Source organism: Oratosquilla oratoria, chromosome 25 (genome assembly GCF_046742065.1).
Source record: "Oratosquilla oratoria isolate Oo_2021 chromosome 25, ASM4674206v1, whole genome shotgun sequence".
Lineage (NCBI taxonomy): Eukaryota > Metazoa > Arthropoda > Malacostraca > Stomatopoda > Squillidae > Oratosquilla > Oratosquilla oratoria.
In genome coordinates, this window is record NC_134801.1 from 51,292,540 (window position 1) to 51,319,561 (window position 27,022).

The 27,022-nt window shown below is 38.4% G+C and overlaps 1 protein-coding gene across 2 annotated transcripts in view; it reads right to left on the minus strand.

Moving 5' to 3' along the window:
* LOC143038953 (armadillo repeat-containing protein 2) overlaps positions 1 to 11,400 on the minus strand; it is an 83,470-nt gene extending 72,070 nt beyond the window's left edge. Inside the window, exon 1 of one of the 2 annotated variants that reach the window (XM_076208762.1) lies at positions 11,052 to 11,400. In XM_076208762.1, coding sequence (XP_076064877.1) covers positions 11,052 to 11,109 — 58 coding nt within the window. In that variant the 5' untranslated portion in view covers positions 11,110 to 11,400. The remainder of the gene's footprint in view (positions 1 to 11,051) is intronic. The other variant, XM_076208763.1, reaches the window with a different exon arrangement.
* Between the last annotated feature and the right edge of the window lie 15,622 nt (positions 11,401 to 27,022).

Sequence of the window (27,022 nt, forward strand, 5' to 3'; positions counted from 1 at the left end):
AAGTTTACTATACAAAAAACATTTCATCTTTGTTCACTGAATTCTTTCCTTCTTTACCGAGAAGAACGTTATGTCGCCTCGCGTCCTATGATGACGTCATGTCGCTGCACCAAATCTTTTGCTTCATTGAAATTCCAGGTACAGAAACGGAATCCGTAATCATTTACAGACTACTGACATTCTGCTAATTTGGTGAAGAGTCTTCTTTCAAGATATTATGATTGCCCTTGCGTGACATTTTTTCTACTCTGTACCCCCTAATCAACACCAGGGGTGGTTAGATTGACGGTAAATGCAGTGCTAGGTCCTGTATAACATATAAAAGTTTGAAACTCGTTCTAACCAAACACACGTTCAAATCTGATGTCAGGGGATCTGTGGGAAGTAGTCTTCAATAGGATCGCACTTAGCAAGCCGGCAAGAAAAAAAAAATCCCAAAGAAACGAAAGACATCACGATTGAACAAAAGAACGGAAAACCTTATGAGAACCAATAACGCCGATGTACACAGGAAGTCTAGGTACGAAAAGCACACAAGAAATCACAAAGCAAACACCCTGGTGGACAGATGAGCTTAAAAATGCAGACAAAAAATAAATAAATAAAGTTTTCTGGAGTTGACAAAAGACAAGACAACCAGAGAACAGAGTAACTTAAGCAGAGAGTAAAGTGAACAATTTAGAAATTTCGAATACCTGGGAATAATCTTTAATAAAGGAAATGATCAAGAGGTGGATATAAATAAATATAGAAAAGTAAAGCAATATTAAAGAGAGAAAATGTACCCAGAAAATGTAAAGTGGCAACTTGCAAAATCATCTTGAAGGCGGTGTTAATGTACGGGTCGTAATATTGGACATTGACTACCAAGGCGTTGATCAGAAGTTCAGGACACTAAAACGAGGCTGATGGGAATAATCATAGGAATAGCAAGAAGAGAGAGGGCGAGAGAAAGAGAGAAGTTCGTAATCACCCCCACTAATGAGGGAGATGGAAAAATCAAAACCAGAATGATATGGACACGCTAACAGACTAGAAGAGGAAGAAAACGAAGAGGAAGCCACAAAGAAAGACGCCTATTTGCTGGCCGGAAACGAATGTCTGGAAGGACTAAGAGATGTCTGACAGGTTATGACGAAGTGGAGGAGCAACAGTTCTACGAGAACCATTGAAGATGGAGACAGATAACGAGATGTGATGTCTGCAGCCTGATAAGAACGTGTGTATTCTTTCCGTGTTTGGGGTGTGGTGGGAGGGTGCCTGGTCGGTGACGTCATAGCTATGGCGTGCTGTCGAACAAAACATAAATATACAGGAGCCTCTCGCAAACGGTTGCTATACATCATGTCTACGCTTTCCTTTGCTCATTGTATCATCTGTTTTAATCAAACAATTATTGAACGGCTGTTTTGCCCTCATCATCGTGTAATGCCATTTGGTAGGAAAGAGTTTAGTTGCTAACTTCTTTCATCCCTTGCAAGATGCATCTTCCATTATCCCCTCATCTCGCCAAAGAAGAGGTCACTCTTCCTGCGGGTAAAGGAAATCGGGACCAATTTCCTTGCCACGTGGGTAGTCTTTTTCTATATATATATATATATATATATATATATATATATATATATATATAGAAGTAGGTAAGGCAATTGCTTTGAGACCGGAAGTAAGATCAACTGACATTTCGCCCTCTCATTAAGTCTATGGCTGACTGCGCCACTGACAACCATCGATGTGCATATACATATATACATATATATATATATATATACCTCGTCCGTGACATTCGCTGATGTTAAGGGAAACATACCCCCGCGAATGTGGAATTTCCGTGACTGGAATTTACGCGAATATGGAATATCCGCGGATGTAGAATTTCCGCGAATGTTTTCAAGCCCCTTAGACCCATGCCATACGCAAAGAGATAGCCAACGGTAGGCACCTAGATCAATTTCAACACCTCTAAACAGCCAAAATAATGAAAAAACAAGCCCTTAGAGGGCGTAAAAGTCTTGTGTACGTTTCATTCATAACAATGTTTCAATTATTTTTTCACTGTAATCCAATTTTTTAAGAAGTTCAATACAACTGTTTGGTCTGCTTCTGTAATGTGGACATATTCATCCCTCTTTTGATTCTTGATATGCCTTCAAGAAATATTTCTTACGGTCTGGGATACTAGGATCTGGGGCCGAATTTATAAAAGTTCCTTACCCTTAAATCTAGACATAAATCTTCAAAATGGCGGAGATTTTACCTAAATCCCTATGTCGGCGACCTAAATACTAATGTCTAGACTTTGCGCTATGTCGAGGTTATGTCTAGACATAAGCATTTAGGTCGCCGACATAGGGACCTAAATTCTAATGTCTAGACTTTGCGCTATGTCGAGGTTATGTCTAGACATAAGCATTTAGGTCGCCGACATAGGGATTTAGGTAAAATCTCCGCCATTTTGATGATTTATGTCGGGCCCTGGTGATGAATTTTATACAAACTTTAGGGAAATTGATGTTATAAAAACGAACCTCACAATTTTTTTTCCTAGATTACAGGATCCCCTTGTCACATCGACAAAACAGAATTTTTGTTTAGTAACAGTGGAACAGCCATACTCCTAAGAACACTTAACCTCATTTTTTAAACATCTTTTAGATAAATTAACAACACAATTAAGGTTGGCGTGTTTGGTCCGGTCACTGTGTGTAATTAGTTGAGCTAGTTTTTGTTAAGTTTATCACCAAGAGCGATACACGCAAATCTCAACTTATGACAATAATCGAGTAGGCTCTGTTTTCATTCGTCGGATGTGGCTTCATAAAACCACCTCGATTGATCCACTGAGGTTTATATTCCACTCTTAGGCTCATTCTTCCTGACGTCAGATGATTTTATTCAATTGAGGGTAACGAATATAGACTCCAAAGAGTCATATACTGTAGATAGAAATTATGTTTATTCCGGTTGACGCCAAGAAATTCACCATGGTCTTAGATCACGTGTTGGACTCGTGATCGACAGATGTTTCCCTTCCGGAAGAGAGCTCAGAGCTCATATAAGACCGATCTATGGGTAATACTGTGACCTTACACGCACACACAAACCCAACTCCCCGCCCACGAGAGTTGGAGTAACGACCCGCAGCACATCGATACTTAAATAATTTCAGCCCTGGGCGGGATTCGAACCCGGACCGCCGTAGTGGTAGCCGAGAACTCTATCACTGCGCCACGGGTCGTGTGGTGACTGACATGTGTTTTTGAGTTCCTCGCAGGAGGTACAGCGTTTTTGGGCTGTTAGCGACATCAACTACTCACTTTTAGGTCGTTAGACGCACGCAACCTACTCCAGGGGAGTAGTTCTTCCACTGGACTCCAAGCAACCTGGTGCCTGCAGTATGCCGCAGCAATTAATTAGAACACTCTGCTTGTCCATAGAGGTAATTACGCTCTTACATTATATGAAATAGAGTCTGAAACTATGTTACCATTGGGAGGTCTCAGCAGTTGGCTGGTGGATGGGGTAGAGGTGGGGTTGGGGGTTATAAAAGAAACCCAACCTTCACAAAACTAAAATTTAGTTACACATTTGTAAAATGTTTAAATATAACCCACTGTCGGAAAAAACAAAGCTAAAGAAACAGAAGATCTGTATATTTCGACCATAACTGTTGTCCTCTTCATCTGCTGAAGAGGACCACAGTTGTGGTCGAAATATACAGATCCTCTGTTTCTTTTGCTTTGTTTCTTCGACAGTGGGCTATAGTTAAACAATTAATCGAGAGAAGTTTTGTAAGAAAACTTTATCTCCATTAGTAAAAACGACCGGTGACGTCCAGAGTAGATATGTGAGTTTTCGGATGCAGTGAGAGATATCCTGACTGAAAGAGACTGCCTACATTGCAGTAGGTAACGATAGTTCGTTGTTGGAGTTCCCCAAGGCATCACGCAACCTAGTCAGGTATGGCACGACGAAGTAATCTGCATACAACCCTAGTAAACTCTTCGATAGGTTGCGTATGTCTTAATACTCAGTTTTTATTTGCCCATATTAAAACTAGATGAGAATTAACATCTTTGGCATTTAGAAATTGAGACAGACTGTTTAATTCGACCAAGGGATAAAACAGAATGTTGATAGTTTGACGAATCAATCCTGCAAAACTCATTTTAGTCAGTATTATCTCTCCAAAGTCTTATATGTACAGGATAATGTCCTTCGAGTCGACATGACGTCACGTAGCTCTCGGAGTTAAATCGATGTGACGTCATTCTCAAGCCCCGCCCCCATGCAAATATGGCAAAATTTGTATCTTTATATTTTGACATATTGCAAACTATTATATTGCATTGCGAACTCGACATTCCCTTCAGACAGAAGCTTACGAGAAGAAGATACCTAAGAAGAGGATTTGCAAGTCTATTGAAGACTTGAAACATGACTGTGCTACGTTTTCTTCCAGTTATATTTTCTCTGCGACCATTTCGGGGGATCTCTTTGAGCATTTGTGAGCAAGAAATAATAGACTGTATTTTTCTTTATGGAGACAGAAGACACTTCTCTATCACGTAGGCAAGAATTGGTTTACTAATAGGGTGGTCAACGAATGGAATAGACTTAGTAACCATGTAGTGAGCGCTGAAACTATCAGATGTTTTAAGAAACGGTTAGACAATTTTATGGATGTGGATGACAGGTGGTCATGGACATGGAACTGCCTAGTGTAGGTCTTATGGTCTCTTGCAGTCTCCTTTATTATGGTTTTATGTATATACTGTATATATATTGAGGCTAAGATAAGATATAATGAGTGCAGTCAAAGTCCTGCTAGACTTAAATCAAAATGATCAACTTTGTTGCCTCTCAATTTGCGATGCGACATGACGTCACGATACTTATCACACCTGCATTGGAACATCACGGTATTAAATAATATTAAAAAGCTATCATTCTTGATATTGACACACTAACAATTATTTTTATTTCCCTTGGATAGATTTCTCTCTGTTGATCAATCGTCTGACATCAAATATAACACAATTTAAACAGCACCGCCAAAATTGCTGATGTCGATTAATTTGTATATTATCTCATGTAGTCAAAGATGAATAAAATCGACTCGTTGCAGCAGAGTTGAAACCCGTAAAGTAATCCCCATAATTTACAACCATCCGTGCACGTCTATTTTCGGTAAAATATATGCAATATTGCGGAGACTGCAGGCCCACATATTATACTCCCCCAAGTCTCGCAGGAAGTGAGTGGTGAGGTAGCTGGTGGCTAAGATTGTTCTAATAGCCACAAATAGCACGCAAGCTGTTTTGTAGCAAACAAAACACGTATCGTTATGTCAGAGTGATTGATATCCATAGCTGAAGACAAGAATGACCAGCGACGGCCGCATTTCGTTATTTGAAAGATATTGCTGCTACTAGATATTCATACCATAATAACTACAACAGCGAAATGAATGAGCTTCATCCAAATGTTACTATGTCGACTGATGCCCTTGGAGCAATTTGGGTAAAAATAAGAAGCTCGGACCGCAGTTGTGGTCAGCTTTGATTCCTTGTATACATTTCGTCGCAGGTTCCGATTATTTTGTGCTCTTTGATGGCACAACGATAACAGCCGGGCAGCGTCCTACTCTCGGGGCCAGAGATCGTGACTGTCGCAACAGATGGATTTAGTTATCTAATGTGTACACATTCTATCTATCTATATATATATATATATATGTATACATATATATATATATATATATATATATATATATTATATATATTATATATATATATATATATGTATACATATATATATATATATATATATATATATATATATATGATGAAGGTGGAAAAAGAAGTCACGGGTCTAGTTCCGAGTTCCTGAGTTTATTCCTGACCGGTTTCGCTCTATACTTCTTCAGACGAAGAAGCATAGAGCGAAACCGGTCAGGAACAATCTCAGAAACTCGGAACTAGACCCGTGACTTCTTTTTCCACCTTCATCAACTTGTCACAATGTACCAGCATATATATATATATATATATATATATATATATATGTATGTATGTTTGTTATATATGCAAGTATGTGGGTGTGTGCATGTGTGTGTGTGGGAGGGGGTGTTTGCGTATGTCTTTCTACAAGGAGAATACAGTTGAAACGAAAAACTTGAGCTTCTACGAAACAAGTAGACACCTCACGATCTCCCATACCAATCATCCATCTATACAGTGTTCCTAAATTGGAACAACGTAATCAATATTGTTGATGCATAGACTCGTACTGTGTCACAAGGTACTCCCTTTCCATTAATGACTTTAAAGGATTCATTAGTGTTCACTGGTCCTAAGTACTTGGCATTTAGTATAAGATGGCTATTCATTGTAGTTGATGGTATAACATTTAGGGTAATTTTCCTAAATGATACGAAAGTACTAGGCTACACGTTCATTCCATCCAGGCGTATATTGACTGTATTTTCAAGTAATTTATGTTATGTTCCTGAATGAGGTGAACGAATAATGAATCATATACGTACTTGACTGGTTATCATTATAGGAGACCTCCACAATGAAGATAGATTTCTAGTATCAAAAAAGTGTCACAGATTTTAATGAAATTCTCTGGCAGCAACCAAATTTCAAAGGGAAAATTAGATCAGTTATGGAAGTAAGAGAAATCCTATTGTTATTAAACAGTCATATATATATATATATATATATACATATATACATGTATATGTATATAGATATATATATATACATATATTTGTAGGTATATATATATAAATATACATATATATGAATATGCAAGGTAACCACTGTAGAAAATAAACAAACTGTGCAGAGCGCTTTCGTGTATTACATCCAGTGTAAATTACACTGGATGTAATATACGAAACTAAAATGGTTACCTTGCATTTATAAAACACACGTTCCCAGTGTTTTTATTACATGAGTGTGTGTGATTCACCATGGTCTTTGGATCACGGGTTGGACTCGTGTGTGTGTGTGTGTGTGTGTGTGTGTGTGTGTGTGTGTGTGTGTGTGTGTGTGTGTGTGTGGCATATACTAAGATCATGAGAAAGAAGTAAACAGGAGTATCAAAATTGGGTGGAAAATATTTGGTAGATATAAAAACACCATAAAGGTTTCTACTTGTATGTCTGAAACGTAAACTTTACAATCCATCTATAATGCCGGCTATAATCCATGGATGTGAGACTTAGAAACTGACGAAGGTGGTGGAGATGAATCTAAAGATTACGCGGAAGAGGTATCAGTGTTGAGAATAACGCTGAATGACAAGAAGAAGATGAGGTGGTTGAGAGAGCAGGTTGGAGTGAAAGATATTGTTGAGGCGGTAACAGGAAAGGAAGTTAGCGAAAAAAAAAAGAGATGGAGCAAGTGTCTTGGTGAGTGAACGCCAGGTAACGGGAAGTGTGGAAGAGTGGAGACGAGGCAGAGAAGTTTGCAGGAGTGACGTGGCAGAGGGCGCAATCGTGCGACTTTCGGAAGGATACGAGAAAGGCCTTTGTTCAAGAGTGGATTCTAAATGGCTGATTGACAGATATGGTTGTTATTATCATTATCATTATTATTGTTATTATTATTATCATTATTATTATTATTATTATTATTATTATCGTTATTATTATTATCATTATTATTATTATTACTATTATTATTACTATTATTATTACTATTATTATTATTATTATTATTGTTATTATTATTATTATTAATGTCATCATCATCATCATCAATCTTATTACTGTGATTAATATTATCATTAGCATTATTTTATTACTAACATATTATTATCATTATTATTGTCATCATTGTCATTATCATTCTTCTTTTTCTTCTTTTTCGTAGGCCCGATCCTGAAAATGCCATCAAAAGGCTTCACTCGTAGGAAGAAACTACCCATTTATCACGAAAACTTGTCTTCACCGAATCAAGAGCTTCCAAGACGAAACGATAACGTCAGAAGACACTGGGCTGGATCGAACCCACCAAACACTTGAACCAACTGGACAAGTGAACTCGATGGAGAGGATCGGAATGTACAAATGAAATTCTTCCCTCGCAGGTCCCTTCCTTGACTTTAGGATCCAATCCCTCCCTCTGTGCTGATTGATGTACTTTTATTTTCTGCGATATTTTGAGGTTTATGGTTATCCATGCATTCCACGTGCTGTGAGTATTTTTGGGAGTATGTCTAAAGAAGGTTTGGCCGTGTCCGTTTTCTTTGAGGTGTCGCGGTGCGCTGTGGCCCGGCCCGTCCCGGCCCGGTGGCAGATGTCCTACTGCCGTATAAATTGCGCGCAATTTTTCCCTCCTCTTTTCTATTTCATCATCTCTAAACCAACAAGAAACTCCAAATCACAAGTGTATATATTCAATTCCGCGTGGAATTACACAAGATACGGATAAAGTCTCACCGCTTTCAGTTGGTTATTGTTGCATCACCTCAGACATTTCATCTAGAATGGTGTATCTAAATGCAGTCAAACTTAACTTGATTTTGCCAAACTTAGTCATCCTACCGTCTCACGGCTCCAGATCCTTGGCTTCACGCATTGAACATGAAGTAGATCCATTAATTAACCCAGTAGACATTGAAAGATTCCGTTTCCCCCTCTCCTTCTCTTTCTGTCTTCACAAATTTGTCTAACTCGCTAGGCGAAACATTCATCGGTATCTACGCTAATCTGTACCACATCATGTATTTTTTTAGAATCTGTAGATTTGCAGATGTTAGAATGATCAGTATTCTGACAGTATAGGTTCAAAAATCGTTAGCCTCAATTCCTCCCTATCCAAGTGAAATCCTAGGAGAAACTCCCTCACCCCTTGGGGGAAATCCCTCACCCTAGGGAGAAATCCCTCACCGTAGGGAGAAATCCCTCACCCTAGGGAGAAATCCCTCATCCTTAGGGGGAAATTCCTTTCCCTTAAGGGGAAATCTCTCCCTCCTAGGGCAAAACCTCTCATCCAAGGGTAAAATCCCTCCCCCTAGAGGGAAATCCCACAGACCGAAAATTCTTTCACCGGGCAGAAGTTCTTGAATAAAGACCGTCTGGTATTAGAATAGAATCACATATGTGACAATTTTTAGGTCTTCAGCCTTTTGAGTAGACCGTTGAGATCGAAGGGTAAGTTTTCCTAAATTCAATCAAGTCGTTGGCAAGAGGAAAATCACTTAAGGTGCCATTTAGTCATTTTTGGGATGAAGTCAAACTGCTGCCTCGCAACGTTTAAAAATTTCTTTCCAATTTTCTTTTCTTTACGAATCATATGCGCATTTTTGTGTTTACTAAATTTCTTTTAATAACACGTGTGGCAAATTTGCATGCGTAGTGTTTTAATACGACTCTATGAAATAAATTTGAGTAATATTTTCAACCGAAACGGTTTTCCAATTGTTCATGGGCTTCCGTGCATTAACCCGGTGACGCATTTTGTCGTTATCTATTTTTGCAAAAGCCACCAGACGATTTTATTCGGCTCAAAAGGCTCTGGACAAGAGAGAGTCTTTCTAAAGACATCTCCTTGAGTGAACAGAATCCCCTGGCGACAGTACATAAGAACATAAGAATGAAGGAGACTGCAAGAGACCATAAAGCCTACACTAGGTAGTTCCATGTCCATGAACACCTGTCATCCCCATCTTAAAGCAACCAATATTTTCAGCGCTTACTACATGGTTACTAAGTCTGTTCCATTCGTTGACCACCCTATTAGTAAACCATTTCTTGCCTATTTCTTTCATAAATCTAAATTTCTCCAATTTAAAGTCATTAATGTGAGTCCTGCCCTGTTGTCTTAATATGATGATCTTGTTTGCGTCACCCTTGCTAAGGCCTTTGGTCCACTTGAACGCCTCTCTTCGTAAGGTAAATTTCTGAGCCTATGTATCATACAGAACAGACAACAACAAAGCGGGCCATTGTGTCTGACTAAGCCTTAAGGGGTGATCACACTGGTCTTCTTTTCCTCCAACTTCCGATTAATCGTCGGTTCCCCCAACCTCCAGAACATTTTCCGCCGTAAGATCACTAATGGGACACTATTTTGTTTTCTCAAAAATTTAGAAAGAATGTCATTGGATATGCTGAAGGAAATTTTATTTTCCTCCAGCAAATCAGATTCCTTTCCAAAAACTGTGAGCTGCACATTTCCTCCAACAGTCGGAGGAAAAATAGCCCAGTGTGATAGCTGTTGGCAGTGGGGCCCAGGACACGCCGTGAAGGGTTTTCGCCTCAGTTGAATAAAATCGTCTGACGGCAGTTGAGAGGCAAAATGATGGTCCTCGTACGTGACTCTAACCTCGTGACGACGATCACCGAGACTGTGAGGGTATTTCTGGATTTTACTCCGAATGACGTCACAGGAGATTACGAAGTCACTTGAACATACAGTAATAGTTGTCCAAACTAGGCTAAACCAATGTCTCCCTCAGAGTACCTCGATTAATGTCATAAGGACCACTTTTTTTTTTTTTTTTTTTAACCCACTTGAGGATTTTGTATTTGCTGTCACCAGTTGATTTCATTCAGCTGAGGGGAGCCTCGGGCCCAGGAAGGAGGTAACGTGAGCACTCGCTCCACGTGGACTCTTCGACAGGACCCCGAAATCCCTCGTCCAGGACACTTCGACTCCAAGAACCTCTCTTCTGTGCTCGGGACAGAATGAAATCACCCGAAGACTTCCGGAACGAATGTGGTGGAGGACGCGTTCGGAAAGAAGGCTCTTGTCGATTTTATAGATTTGGCATTCCGGTCTCAGCTTTCTGGTCGATGGGTTTCGAGTTCGCGTTCCTTAAGGTTTCAAAAAAAGATTCCGGACCGGAAGGAGTTTGAAAGAGTTTTCGATCATTCTTTAAGAACTTGAGGCTTCTTACTTGGAATAAGCTAGATTGAGAATCTTGAGTACAACGAGGCAACGCTCCTTACCAGGTTTAGAAGAAAGTTTCTCAAGTACTTCGGGAAAATATTAAACTACGTCAAAGGAACTGTCGACTCCGCATCACAAACCTACCAGTTATGTGTTGTTGATTCAGCAGCGTCCCTCCATGGCTGTGTTCTACCTGTGTCATGAACGGGGTAGGAGATTACACGTTCACGACCAACCAGCCACCAGACCCTCCCCTTCCTGCAACGAGTCACGAAGGTCCTGGTCGCGAAGAAGGCCGTCCGGCGAGCTTTCACGAAGTCGAGTTCGAGGTGGCGACCGCTACGTCACGTCACGTTCCTCCTCGCGATTCCTCTCCCGAGTTCGGCAACGGGCCCCCTCACCTCGGCACCTGGACAGTGTGGACTGAGCGTGAATTCGACATTCCAGGAGAACGATTGGTGGTGGCGCGCGGTCTGGAAGGAACAGCGCGTGCGCACAACGCACACACAAACACACACGGCTTGTTCATGTGTTGGTTAGCGTCTCGACTTCTCACGTGGGGAGGTCCGAAGCCGAGACCTGCTCAAGGTTTGAAAGTTTTACTGACAATTCAAATCGTTACTGGTCCCATTGAGGATGGTGTGTGTGTGTGTGATTCGCCACGGTCTTGGATCACGTGTCGGATTTGTGATCGGCAGCTATTACCCTCCAGGATGAGAGGTCATACAGGCTCGATCTATGGATAATGTGACTTTACATTCTCTCACTCACACACACACGCACAAACACAACTCCTTGCCCAATAGTGCTGGAGTGCCGGGTTGCAGTATTATGATGCTCCTCACCCATGGACGCCCTCGTATGTGTGTGTGTGTGTGTGTGTGTGTGTGTGTGTGTGTAGGTTCACAGTATTCCCAATGTATTTCTCTATATCCAAGCTCTGAGTGTAATAGCTGAGGATCATGAGGCAAACACCAGTGCCATCCCCATCCATAAAGTTGTCTAATCGTTTCTTAAAACAACTGATAGTTTCAGCGCTCGCCACACGGTTACTAAGTCTATTCCATTCGTCGACCACCCTATTAGTAAAATAATTCTTTCCTATTTCCTTCTTAAATCTTAATTTGTCCAATTTAAATCCATTACTGCGAGTCCTGCCCTGTTGTCTTAATATCATGACCTTGTCTGCGTCACCCTTGTTGAAGCCTTTGATCCATTTGAACACCTCTATTAGATCACCCCACACTGCGTCTCTCCAGAGTGTAAGTTAAGGTGCCTAAGCCTCTGGAACAGGTAGCTACGGAAAGACCGTTGATGATATTGAATTGTTGCAAAAGACCTGAATAGATCCGGAAATGGAATGTGGAATTCAATACAATTAAAATACAAAATATTAATAATGGAACAAAGCGAGAAGTGGATCATCATGGAGTTATGAAATTGGAAACAAAACTATCACAAAAAAAAAAAGAGGAAAAGTATTTAGGAGTTTTAATTAGAAAAGATCTGTCTCCATGTGTAAATAGTATAATGGGGCTGAGACAAATTGCTTATGAATATAAGAGCGGATGAAAATATGAGAAATAATAGAAAGGTTACCAACACACACACACACACACACACACACACACACACACACACACACACGCACACACACACCTCGTGGCGCGGTAGTTAGAGTTCTCGCCTGTCACTACAGCGGTCTGGGTTCGAATCCTGCCCAGGGCTGAAATAATTTCAGTATCGCTGCGCTTCGAGTCGTTACTCCAACTCTCGTGGGCGGGGAGTTGGGTGTGTGTGTGCATGTAAGGTCACAGAATTACCCATAGATCGGTCATACGAGCTCTGAACTCTCATCCGGGATATTAATCACTGTCGATCACGAGTCCAAACACGTGATCCACGACCATAGTGAACCATGGTGAATCACACACACACACACACACACACACAAATTTACATAAGTATATATATATATATATATATATACACACACATAAGAAACATAATGAATGTACAAAGAGAGGCAGCTAGATTGATTGCAAGTCAAGCACGGTTTCAACTTCATTACAATCAGGTAGAGTTAGGTAAACACAGACGCACAACCACATGCGTGGGATGGAATAGGGAATTTATTTTGCTTCTATTTATTGCGAAACACCCAACTTCTATTGACTGACTGCTCCCTAAATTACGTGTAGCGACGACAGTCAGTGGCAGGGAAGCATCGATTCCTCCAGAGGTTTGCCAGTATTACGAATCAACCGAATAAACCCGAGTTTTAAATTTAAATCGATAACTATTAAACACATTTGACGTTTACGTATGTGAAACAGGATTTAATTCGGTAGTTTATTCCTCGTAAAATCGTATTTTCATTCGACAAACGAATGCACGGGTGCGAGGAAGAATTGACGTTCAGCTGTTTACCCGTGGTTGCCATGGTGACGGCCAGCCATGCTCTCATCTTGGTTTGAATTATTTCCATGCCGGTGTCATGTTACTGATTAACGATAAAATCTGTCCTTCAGGCAAAAAGGCCAATATATTCATCCATGCTAGATATATCATTAAAGATGCATGAAAAGCATTTATTCATGCAATTGATCATACGCTGTCACTGCCCATACTTACTCGCTTTAATGTGCCATACGATACTCATATTATGGACATTGATTAAAAATGTAGCCAAATTGTAATAAAGAGAATAAAAAGATTACAAATTTATTAAAAATGTAGCCAAATTGTAATAAAGAGAATAGAAAGATTGCAAATGGATTAAAAATATAGCCAAATTGTAATAAACAGAATAGAAGATTGCAAATGGATTAACAATGTATCCAAATTGTAATAAAGAGTATAGAAAGATTGCAAATGGATTAAAGATGTAGCCAAATTGTAATAAAAAGAATAGAAAGATTGCAAATTGATGAAAAATGTAGCCAAATTGTAAAAAAAGAGAATAGAAAGATTGCTAATGGAGTTTAGCGCGAACATGCACAAATAGTTCTTTCTATTGAGAATCTCAAACTCACACTCAATCTACGTGAGGAACCTACGCTAGGAGGCGCTGAGTACCTGCGGCCGAAGCCGTCACCTTTGCCTTATACACTTCGATTGCTAGGGCAGGTGACAGTCACTGCTGGTAATCGGAGAGGCGTGCGGGATTCGAACCCACAACTAAGCGAATGCGAGACCAGCACGCTTCCGATTACGCCACCAACGCGTGTTAAGTCTTCTTACACACACACACACACACTGTGGTAGAGTTCCCGGTTGCCACTACGGCGGCCCGGGTTCAAATCCCGCCCAGGGCTGAAATAATTTCAATATCGCTGCGTTGCGAGTCGTTACTCCAACTCTCGTGGGCGGGAAGTTGGGTGTGTGCGTGCGTGTATTACCCATAGATCGGTCATATATGAACTCTGAGCTCTCTTCCGGGAGGGAAATAGCTGTCGATCACGAGTCCAACACGTGGTCCAAGACCATGGTGAATCACGACACACACACACACAGACACACACACACGCGCACACACACACACACACACCAAATCTAGTCACCATCCACTTCAGTCTATTCTTAGAATCAACCTTACTCACCTCCCACGTAGTCCTTTCATTCTTATATTTCCGAACCTCTGCTTACTACTTTTGCATTTACCTCATCAACAACCCCATCCATATACATGTTGAACAACCATGGCGACATCACACGACCCTAACGCGTCTCCACATTACAGTAAGTTACAATTACATTCTCTCTCTACATTCTCAAACCTCACACATACCCTGCTATTCAAGTACATTTGACTGCATATTCCGTGAATGAATTTTACCTAGTTGTTGTGTACAAAGATGGTGTTGTGTTCATGGGGCCCCGTCTCTATATTTCTATTGATCAAAATTGGCTTTAAATTTGTTATCGTTATTGGCGTGTATCATATCTTTTATCTTACTTGACATATCGACACATCTATGTGGAAAAGTGCGCTAACATAGTTTTAACAATGTCTTATCTTTATTACTGTGACATTCTGTTCTTTCATGCCATACTAGCAGATTAGTTCTCAGTTTTTTCTGTCCCTTTCTCTGGTCCCAATATATCCATCATATTACCTCTCTCTTTGCTCTTCCAAAGTGGAGAGTCCCATTCTTTTAAATCTCTCCTCATATGAGACTTATTGACTCACTGTCGGAGAATGAGGTAAGATGGACAGAAAATCTGTATATTTCGACCACCATCTGCTGTCCTCTTCTGCTCAAGAGGACTAGTACTAATAGTACTACTAGTGTTACTACTAGTAGTATTAATACTTCTAGTATTACTGATTCTAGTATTACTACTATAATTATTAGTATTGTTATTATAAATTATTAGTACTACTGGTAGTACTATTACTACTAGTACTACTACTACATATACTAGTACTATTACCATCATTATTACTAGGACTAGTGATACTAGCATCAGTACTAGTACTACTACTGGTAGTACGACCAATACTACTATTAGTACTTCTGCTACTACAATACTACTAGTAATACTATAATACTACTTTTACTAATAGTACTAGTACAGCTACTATTAGCATTACTACTACTATTACCACTAGTACTAATATCAGTACTACTAGTACTGCTATCACTATTACTACTAGTAGTACTAGTACTACTACTAGTACTGTTACTACTAGTACTAATTTTAATCCTACTACCATTATCACTGCTAGTACCAATACTAGTATTATTACTACTAGTACTACTAATACTCCTAGTACTATCAGTACTACTACTAGTAGTGCCACTTTCTAGTACTACTTGTACTGCTAGTATTACTAGTATTATACTACTAGTACTAATAGTGTTACTACTAGTAGTATTACTAATTCTAGTAATACTACTACTAGTACTTCTACTAGTATTAGCACTTCTAGTTGTACTACTACTACTTCTAGTTCTAGTACTGCAACTACTACTAATGGTACTAGTACTAGCTGTTATACTAGTACAATTGCTAGTAGTACTAGTACAACTACTATTACTACTACCAGTAGTCCTAATAGTACTACTAGTGCTACTACTAGTACTACTCCATCTAGTATTAGTACTGCTAGTAGCACTACTAGTACTAGTACTACTAGTAATACTACTACTATACCCTATGCACTGAGATCTGGCCGTTAGAGCGGACCACTGGGAGTTCCCCTGTGGTGCCACATATAATTATTTTATAGTTTTATTTTATTATATAATTCTATTTTATAATTTTATAATGTTGCCTCATATGATTATATTATAATTTTTTGTCACACACCACCACTGAGATAAAAATCAAAGCAATGTTTTCTATACAAAGGTTTCGTTTCTTTAAGTGTAGATATAGCATATGTGCATGCGAGAGCGACGTTGCCACTACATCTAATCTCTGGCCCCGCCCCCCTCACACTGCATTCAGAAAACATTGCATCCACACGCACGTTCTCGCCATGGATGCCCATATGTGGCAACACCGGGAAATCTCCTAGCCACGCCTTATCGGCCAATTCTCCTTGCGCTGACTATAGTACTACTACTATTTATCGAGGATGAGTGACCAGAGACTCATACGCTAAGCGAGGTTCTAGAAGATTCCACCGTTAGTCAAATTGAGTACGCCCTCCCTCAAGGAATACAACAAAAGTCTAACTCAGTTAGATGATGTGCAAGTGGCAATAGAAGTTGAAATGGCCAAGGTGTAGCTTAAGTTCTATATCGTAAGTCAGGTTACATTTTATATTATAAGTCAGATTCATTTTAAACTCGGCGACGGTGACCCGTCGTATCACTACTTGAACATGCTAAAGTGCTTTGCCCACCAGGACTGTGGTTCAGCTTACGTTCTATATCGTAAATCAGATTAATGTTTTACTAAGTGACGGTTACCCATTGTATCAGTACTTTAACACACGCACACACACACACACACATATATATATATATATATATATATATATATATGTGTGTGTGTGTGTGTGTGTGTGTGTAGTGACGATGGCAACAACAAACACACAAGGTTGTTTTCCCCTTGATTATCACACTGAACACAATCAAAATGTAAACGACCACAATTTTTTTTTGTAAAATTCAGCAAACTACACGCACACACATACACACGCACACACATACACGCACATGCCCAGGGCTGAAATAATTTCAGTATCGCTGCGCTAAGAGTCGTTACTTCAACTTTTGAGGGCGGGGAGTTGGATGTGTGTGTGCGTGCAAGGTCACAGCATTACCCATAGATCGGTCATATACGAGTTCTGAGCTCTCTTCTGGGAGAGAAATAGCTGTCGATAACGAGTCCAACACGTGATCCAAGACCATGGTGAATCGCACACACAGACACAAACGAAGATCTGTGGGATGTGAAAGTTTTCAAATTTTCTTGAAGACCATTTTTTTTTTTTTTTTTTATTCAAAGACCCTCAAGCATCTACCGATTTCCATTCTGGCTTCAAAGACCAGGCGGCTTCATTCATCCAAATGACGAACCCCATAGACCCGATGACGCCTTCTGAGTGTGGGCGATTCACCATGGTCTTGGATCACGTGTTGGACTCATGATCGACAGCTATTTCCCTCCAGGAAGAGAGCTCGGAGCTCGTATATGACTGATCTAACGGTAGTACTGTGACCTTACACGCACACACACACTCATCACCCCGCCCACCAGGGTTGGAGTAACGACTCGCAGCGCAGCGATACTGAAATTATTTCAGCCTGGGTGGGATTTGAACCCGGAACGCCTTGGTGGCGGCCGCGAACGCTACCACTGCGCCACGAATCGTGTGTGTGTGGTTTTGTTCTGGCGAAAAGGGATCCAGGCGATTTTATTCAGCTGAAGGCGAGAGGAGCTGCAGCCGTCCTCCTCCTCCTCCTTCTCTTCCTCCTCTTCCTCTTCATAGAGATTTTGTTCCCGCCGAGGGCAGGCAGGCGTGTGTGATTGTGTGTGTACAAGAAGGCCATTGGTCCACTGGACCTTAAGGACCTTCACGCCAGGTCCTCCTCTTATGGACGACGCCGAGCGATTTTATTCAGCTGAGGGGATGCCTGTGCACCGGCCAGATCTACGGGCTCTTTGAATAGCCCTCAAAGCAGAGCCCTTTTGATGGAATGAGAGCCCATTTTACTTCTTGAGAGCCCATGTGTTAGTTTTAGAGCCCAAATTAGCCCTAAAAGCCCATTTTATATAGAAAGCCCATTTTGTCGCTCAAAAGCCCTTTTATCATTCTTTTAGCCCAAATTTGGAGCCCATTTTGTAAAGGAGCCTATTTTACTTCGTAGAGGCCTTAAAGCCCATTTTTATAAAGAAAGAGCCCATTTTTTCGTTCAAAAGCTCTTTTATCATTTCTTCGGCCCGAATTAGCCCAATTCAGAGCCCATTGATGAAGACCTTGTTTCCCTCTCCTCAGGTCCCTTCAGCATCTGTTCTTCGGGGAAAGAAAAATGAAGTCCAGAAAAGGTGAAGACGAAGTAGAAAGAGACGAAGAAGAAGAAGAAGTCTACCAGACACCGCGCCGGCTACGGGCTGGCAGACGAGAGATATGGAGAGAGCGAGAGATATAGAGAAAGATGGAGAAATAGAGACAGTGAGAGGAAAATTCCCTTCCAACGCAGATCATCCAGGTGTGCCCGAATCCTCGAGGGGACCCCTCTGCGTTCACATCGTCGTCGGAACTCGGGGTGGTCTTGCGCCCGTAAATAGAAAGAAGTCATGGAGGACTTACGCACGGGATGCCCAGTCCCTCAACGTCGCTGCCTCGTGTGGAAACGCCCCCGCCCATCTAGAGGCGCTTCCGACTTCTTGTTCAACGTCGTCATCCCTCCTGACGACGGGAGTCCTTACGGCGTCTGTTCGCCGGGGGGTTGCGTGCCCTTCGCGATAAATCCACCCGATTCTCTTTCGGGTCGGGGGGACCCGGACTCGTGCGGACACCAGCAAGTCTGCAGCTGAGATTGTCACTGTGATGTGATGTGGTGGTAGTAGTAATATTAGCACTATATAGTAGTACTAGTAGTAGTAGTAGTAGTACCATTAGTAGTGGTACTAGTAGTAGCACTAGTATTAGTACTACTAGTAGTATTAGTAGTATAGTAGTATTAGTACTAGTAGAATTAGTCGTAATAGTAATATTACTAGTGGAAGTAGTACTAGTAATAATAGTACTAGAAATATTACAAGTTTTAATAGTAATAGGGTCATTCCATATGAAACCTACCAATGACTTATAACTCATTGTCACAGATTTTGATGAAATTTGGTGTGCAAGTAGAACTCGGTGAGACAAATTGATTGAGACTAGTCTCACGTTTCTATCTTTTATAGAACCAGAATTATGGTTTCCGACAATTTTGAGAAAAATCGAAATTTTGAAGGTACGGCCTAAATTCAGACATGCATAACTTTGTTAGTTTTTGTCGTAGAACATTCGTTCATATGTCATTGTAAAGCTAATGAGTAGCTCTGCAACTTTTATTCTATTCATTGTTTACCTATGAGGTCAAATAAAAAAGTACCATTTGACCTTGACCTTTGACCTTGAATAACAAAAAACACGCCATCTTCGATTTTTTTCATTTTTTGTACAAATATTCACCATCATCTTAATAACCTTCATGCCAAATTTGATAGTGGGACATACAGGGGATCAGAAGTTACAGGCACTTAAATAACTATAGGTATAAGAAAATTTTGGTATTTTTTTATATGTATTATTTTTAGAAATTCAAATCTCGGTTATTTTTAATCATAAAATGTTCACTAACATACCATTTTAAAGCTAATGATTAGCTCTACAACGTTTATTCTATGCACTTTTTACCTTCAAGGTCAAATAAAAAAGTTGTGAACGACCACTGACCTTGAAAAATTTAAAATGCCGTCATTTTGTGTTTTATTGTTTGTAAATTGTAATTCTACCTAATTAATTTTACACTAAATACCTGACTATTTAAAACTTATCATACTATTAAAGTATCATACTCATGACTGAGCATGTCTGCTATGGTCCATGGTGGCAAAGCCACTACCAAATTGTACACAATTTGGTATCCCCATCGCCTAAGGGGCCACCCCTGATAGCTCAGCAGAAAAAGCCACAGGTCCCTCCACCCACCCTGGATTTTAATGATTATTAAGATAATTTTTCATTTAATAATTCAGATGCTTTTTTAATTTCTTTATCAGAGAGATTGTATGTTCTTCCTGTTGCAGTTTGTGGATCTACAATGCTTAAAATGTCCTTCTCTGGTACAATTAAAATATCTGGTATTCGTGGATATTTGAAAGAAGGAGAAGGTCCATTAGGTTCCAAAAATGTTAGTTTTACTTCCATTAAATCTGAATATGTTTCTAGGACACATGCCAAATACCATTTTTGGTCATACATTGCTGTCACAAATCCTTTGATTTCTTCAAATATGAAATTGGTCTGTTTACGTATTCTTACGGTTTTATCATCAGTGCTATTTGATACAAATTTTACTTTTGAGTTCTGACAGAGATGTTGGAACCAAGCTATGCAGTAAATGAGAGCCTGGTATAGTGCAAGAGATGTTAAATCTTTCTACAAGTAATGTGAATTGTTTAGAACATTCTTCTTGAGAGGCATATAAAAAAATGTATGCCTGGAATGTTTTCTTTTCCAAATTCATAGAGTTGTCTTGGTGTCATGATTTGGTTGTTGTAGGCTCTCTGCAGACTAGCTTTTGCTGCTAATCTTTTAATAGTTCCACCCAACCCATCACATGGTCCTTTGCCATGTGAAGTGGCAAAAAAATGCCATTCTGCTTTCATATCAAAGTCCTTTTCATGATGACACAAGTTTATGAAATTTTTAAATTTTTTATACTGGGAGGCAGCACCATCTGAAAAATAAATCAATTTATTTATTTCTCCAGGAATTTTTGTTTTCAAAATTTCTATAACTTTTTTTTTAAATAAATGTACTGCAATGGTGTCGTGGTGTAAACAATCAGAAATAATTACAGCATTTAGATGTTTAAGCTCTTCCTCATCTTTATAATAGCATACAAAGGGGTGTAATGTAGCTTGTGCATTATTCCAATGAAACCCCTGAGCTGCATCTTGTAAAATGAATGAGTAATTTTCAGCAAAATCTGCCAAAATCAACATTTCTCCATCACCTAATGTTCTCTTTTTCTCAGCGCAAAATTGCGATTGATGCTTTGCAATATAATCATGCCGTTTCAATAATTTAAGATTAGAACAAAATTCTTCAATAAACTCATTTACAGATTTACTGATGGTTTCTAATGTTGTTCGATCTGTAGAAATCCACCTTTTATATGAAATGTCATCAATCATGTGTTTTTCAAAAATTGTCTCTAAATATTCAGCAAAATTATTCGAGAGAGAGTTGCAATCAGAACACTGATGAAAAAAACAGTCAATTGACTTTTCATTGCAAGTAGTAGCAGCTAAGCAACTAGTGTAATCACTCAAATGAATCTCTTCACCTTCTGTACAACAAGAAAGCCCGGATCCTACTATCATCAGCTTAATATTCTGGTGGATGGTGCATACACATACACTATACATGTGTTCCAGCTCCGCCTGCCAATATGCATTCCTTTGGCCTAAGTTCTGCAAATTTTGAAAACCCTACCTTTAAGGAAGGATGTTTTGTTTTCAATAATTTGTATGCTTCCCTGAGGTTACAAAGAATTAGATGTTTCTGTTCTTGTACCTTAAATCCTCCTTTCCTGACAGATTTATAATCTTTCTTTCCTGGCATAATCCTACTTATTTCCTCAGATTTGTAGAAATGTAAGATAATGTTTTCAGTTTCTTTTGAGAAAGTTGGTCATCTTTTGTTTGGGAGAGCCATGAAACCTTTTTCTTTTACTAAGTTTTTTGCTTGTCTAGCCATATATTGGGTCACCTTGAACTCTTCCTGGATTTTTGATCTGCTCCAGCTTTTTGGAAGAACAGTCAAAATCTGGAGTTTTTCTGAACGTTTTTCTGTTGTATTAAATTTTTCTTTTAGCTGAATAACAATTTCTTCATCTGCATTTGTAACGTGAGAGGCAGATGCTGTTGTATGGTCTTTTGATGTTGATGGTGCTGAACCAATTTGTAATTTACTGCAAATATTATCTTGGATTTTCTTGGCTTTTTCTTCCTTATAGTAAATTCCTTTTTCAAGTCTTTGTTTTTTTACTGGTGACTCTCCAATGATTCATAGAGACTCATTAAGTGCTTTCAGGTCAGTATCTTTGTCAACAAAAACATCATCTTCCGACCTTTTATCTGAAGAAGATGATGATTCATTATCTGTTGTTTCAGGGACTGTTGCTGGTTCATTTTCTATTTCAGTAGTTTGTAATTCTCGACTTCTTTTCGTAATTTCTTTCCTGCATTTGTCACAAATATAATAACCTTCTGTAAGGTTAAATGCAATGTTCTTTGCCACAAAGTCTTCTGACATTTGCCGATTTCCTTTCTTATTAGGATCATCATCATGAAGGTTGATAGGATTACAACACACTTTCTTGAATTTAAAACTTCTTCCAAGCATTTTTAAACTTATTTCTGTTGGTGGGTAAATATTTTATCTGTAAAAAGGATATAAAAAAAATTTAGATATACAAAATATTAGATATTTTATTTATAAATATTATATTTTATTTATTTAATATTAGATAAAAAATTTAGATATACAAATCCTATACACAAGCAGTTTGTATACCTGGATATTGAATACAATAAGGTAAGTAGTGAAGTTTTGTACCCCACAAAAAAAAGTTTTTGTAAGGTTAGACAACTTTTTTATTTGACCTTTTAGGTAGAAAATGCATAGAATGAAAGATGTAGAGCTAATCATCAGCTTTAAAATGGTATATTAGTGAACGTTTTGTGATGAAAAATAACCGAGATATGAATTTTTTGAAATAATACAGATCAAAAAATACCAAAATTTTCTTATACCTATAGTTATTTAAGTGCCTGTAACTTCTGATCCCATGAATGTCCCACTATGAAATTTGGCATGAAGGTTATTAAGATGATGGTGAATATTTGTACAAAAAATGAAAAAAATCGAAGATAGCGTGTTTTTTGTTATTCAAGGTCAAAGGTCAAGGTCAAATGGAACTTTTTTATTTGACCTCATAGGTAAAATATGAATAGAATAAAAGTTGCAGAGCTACTCATTAGCTTTACAATGACATATGAACGAATGTTCTACGACAAAAACTAACAAAGTTATGCATGTTTGAAATTAGGCCGTACCTTCAAAATTTAGATTTTTCTCAAAATTTCCGGAAGCCATAATTCTGGTTCTATAAAAGATAGAAAACGTGAGACTAATCTCAATCAATTTGCCTTACCGAGTTCTACATGCATACCGAATTTCATAAAAATCGGTGACGGTGAGGTTCAAATTTGCAAAAAAATTGGTAGGTTTCATATGGATTTACCCTAGTGGTAGTATTAGTAGTAGTACTAGAAGTAGTACTAATAGTATTAGCACTAGAAAATTAGTACTAGTAGTACTACCACTACTAGAAGTACTAGTACAGAAGCACTAATACTAGACGTACTAGCAGTACTACTACTAGTAGTAGCATTATTAGTACTAGTAGAAGTACTAATGGTAGAAGTACTAGTACTGCTACTAGTAGTAGTGATAGTAGTAGTACTATTAGTACTAGCAGTAGAAGCACTAGTAGTATTAATAGTACTAGTAGTAGAACTAATAATTGCAGCACTAATACGAGTGGATGAACTAGTAGTAATAGTACTAGTAGTAACAGTACAAGTACTACTAATACTAGTAGTAATAGTATTAGTACTAGTAGTACTAGTATTAGTATTACTAATGCTACTATTAGTAATACAAGTAGTATTATAGTACTAATACTAGGATTGTTGTAGTACTTATAGAAGCACTAGTATTACTAGTAATAATAGTACAAATACTATTACTAGTAGTAACCTACTAGTAAATCTAGTAGTAGTAGTAGTAGTAGTAGTAGTGCCACTAGCAGCAATAAAACGAGTAGATAATAGTACTAGGAGAATTAGTAGTAGTCGTACTATTAGTAATTGTACTAGTAGTAGTTTTAGCACTGGTACTAGTAGTTGTACCAGTAGAACTTGTATAAGTGGTAATACTAGTACTAGTAGAACTAGTACTACTACTAGCAGAAGCACTAACACTAGTAGAAATACTAGTAGTAGTAATACTACTTTTAGGACTATTAGTACTAGTAGTAGTACTAGTGGTAGAAGTACCAGTACTAGTAATATTAGTACTACTAGCAATGGTAGTACTACTGGTAGTTCTAGTACTAGAAGTACTAGTGGCACTACCAGTAGTACTAGTAGAAATACGAGTACTAGTTTTATGACTAGTAGTAGTACTAATAGCACTAGGAGTATCAGTAATAGTAAGATAAAATATTAATACTTGTAGAACTAATTGTAGTACTATTACTAGTAGTAACCTACTAGTAAATCTAGTAGTAGTGCCACTAGCAGTAATAAAACGAGTAGATAAACAATAATACTAGTAGAACTAGTAGTAGTCGTACTATTAGTAATTGTACTAGTAGTTTTAGCACTGGTACTAGTACTAGTAGAACTTACACTAGTGGTAATACTAGTACTAGTAGAACTACTACTACTACTAGCAGAAGCACTTACACTAGTAGAAGTAGTAATACTACTTTTAGGACTATTAGTACTGGTAGTGGTACTAGTGGTAGTAGAAGTACTAGTACTAGTAATATTAGTACTACTAGCAATGGTAGTACTACTGGTAGTTCTAGTACTAGAAGTACTAGTGGCACTACCAGTAGTACTAGTAGAAATACGAGTACTAGTTTTATGACTAGTAGTACTAATAGCACTAGGAGTATCAGTAATAGTAAAATAAAATATTAATACGAACTAATTGTAGTAGTACTAGTAGTAACAGTATTAGTACTACGTGTAGTATTTTTATGACTAGTAGTACTAATACTACGAGTATCATTAGTACTGGTAGTAATAGTACTAATATTAGTACTAGTAGGACTAATATTAGTACTAGTAACAGTACTAGTACTACCAGTAATAATATTACTACTAGTAGTACTAGTACTACTAACAATAATAATACTAATAGTATTACTAGTACTATAAGAAGTAAAAGTAGTAATATAGTAGTACTAGTATTGTTATCGTAGTAGTAGTAGTACTAGTGGTTCTAGTAGTACTAGTAGTTTTCGTAGTAGTAGTAGTAGTAGTATTGGTACTAGTAGTACTAATACTCGTAAAATTATTAGTACTAGTACTAGTACTAGTTATAGTATTACTAGTAGTAATACTAATAGTAGCTGTAGTAGTACTATTAGCTCTAGTAGCACTAGTAGTAATAGTACTAGTATAACTAGTAGCACCAGTAGTACTATTAGTACTAGTACTAGTGGCACTAGTAGTAGACTTATTATTACTAGTAGTACTAGTGTTTGGACTAGTACTACTAGAACAACTAGTAGTAATAGTAATAGTATTAGTAAAAGTAGTAGAAGTACTACTATTTGAATGACTAATAGCAGTACTAGTACGGGTAGTACTAGTATTGTAATAATAGTAGTATTACTAGTGGTTCTAGTAGTAATTCTAGTACAAGTAGTTTTCGTAGTAGTATTGGTATTAGTAGTAGTAATACTAGTAAAATTATCAGTACTAGTAGTGTACCACTAGTAGTAATAGTGTTACCAGTATTACTAGTAGTACTAGTAGTAATACTAATAGTAGTAGCTCTAGTACTATTAGTACTAGTTGTAACACTAGTAGTAGACCTATTTATTACAGGTAGTAGTACTAATAGTAATAGTGCCACTAGTACTAGAAGTAGTAGTGGCACAAGTAGTAGACCTATTTATTACTCGTAGTAGTTGTACTAATAGTAGTACTAGTGTTTGGACTAGTACTACTTGTACAACTAGTAGTAATAGTACTATTAGTAATAGAAGTAGTAGTAGTAGTACTAATTGTACTACTAGTAGGACTAATATTAGTACTGGTATTAACAGTGCTACTACTACTAGTGGTATTATTGGTGTTAGTAGTAGTACAACTAGTACTACTAGTGGTACTACTAGAATTGGCACTATTAGTACAATTATTATTATGGTAGTGTTATTAGTATTGTAGTAGTGGTGCTAATAGTAGTACTGGTATTGATAATAGTTGTAGTAGGAGTACTAGTAATAGTAGTACTGGTGTTAGTACTAACACCACTTACACTACTTACAACCACCAAGTACAACCACCATATACAATCACCAATTATAACCACCACCTACAACCACCAATTACACGAATTACAACCATGACTTACAACCACGCAATGCAACCAAAACTTACAACTATGACTTAAAACCTCCACTCATAATCGCCACATGGGTGTAAGTCGTGTAAACGGTGGTTGTAAGTCGTGGTTGTAATTAGTGGTGAATGGTGGTTGTAAATGGTGGATGTAAGATTTGGTTATAAATAGTGGTTGTAAGTGGTGTGAGTGGTGGTTAGAAATCGTCGTTTTTAGATGTGGTTGTAAGTCGTGGTTGTAATTTGCGGTTTTAAGTGGTGGATGTAGGTCGTGGGTGTAAGCCGTGGTTGTAAGTCATTGTGATAAGCCGTGGTTGTAAGTTGTGGTCGTAAATGGAAGTTGTATGTCGGTGTTATAGGTGGTAGTTGTAATTCGTGGTTGTAGGTGCTGGCTGTATATGGTGGTTGTAAGTGGTGGTTTTATGTTGGTTGTAATTCGTGGTGGTAAGTTGTGGTTGCACGTGGTGGTTGTACGTTGTGGTTATAAGTGGTGGTTGTAAGTGGGTTTTAAGTTGAAGTTGTAAGTCGTTGTAAAGCGTGGTAATAAGCCGTGGTTACAAGTGGTGGTTGTAAGTCGTGAAAGTGGTGGTTATAAGTTGTGGTTGTAGGTTGTGGTTGTAAATTGTGGTTATATGTGGTGTTTGTAATTGGTGGATGTGTTTTGTTTGTAAGTAGTGGTTGTAAATAGTGGTTGTATGTTACGGTTGTATTTCGTGGTTGTAAATGCTGGT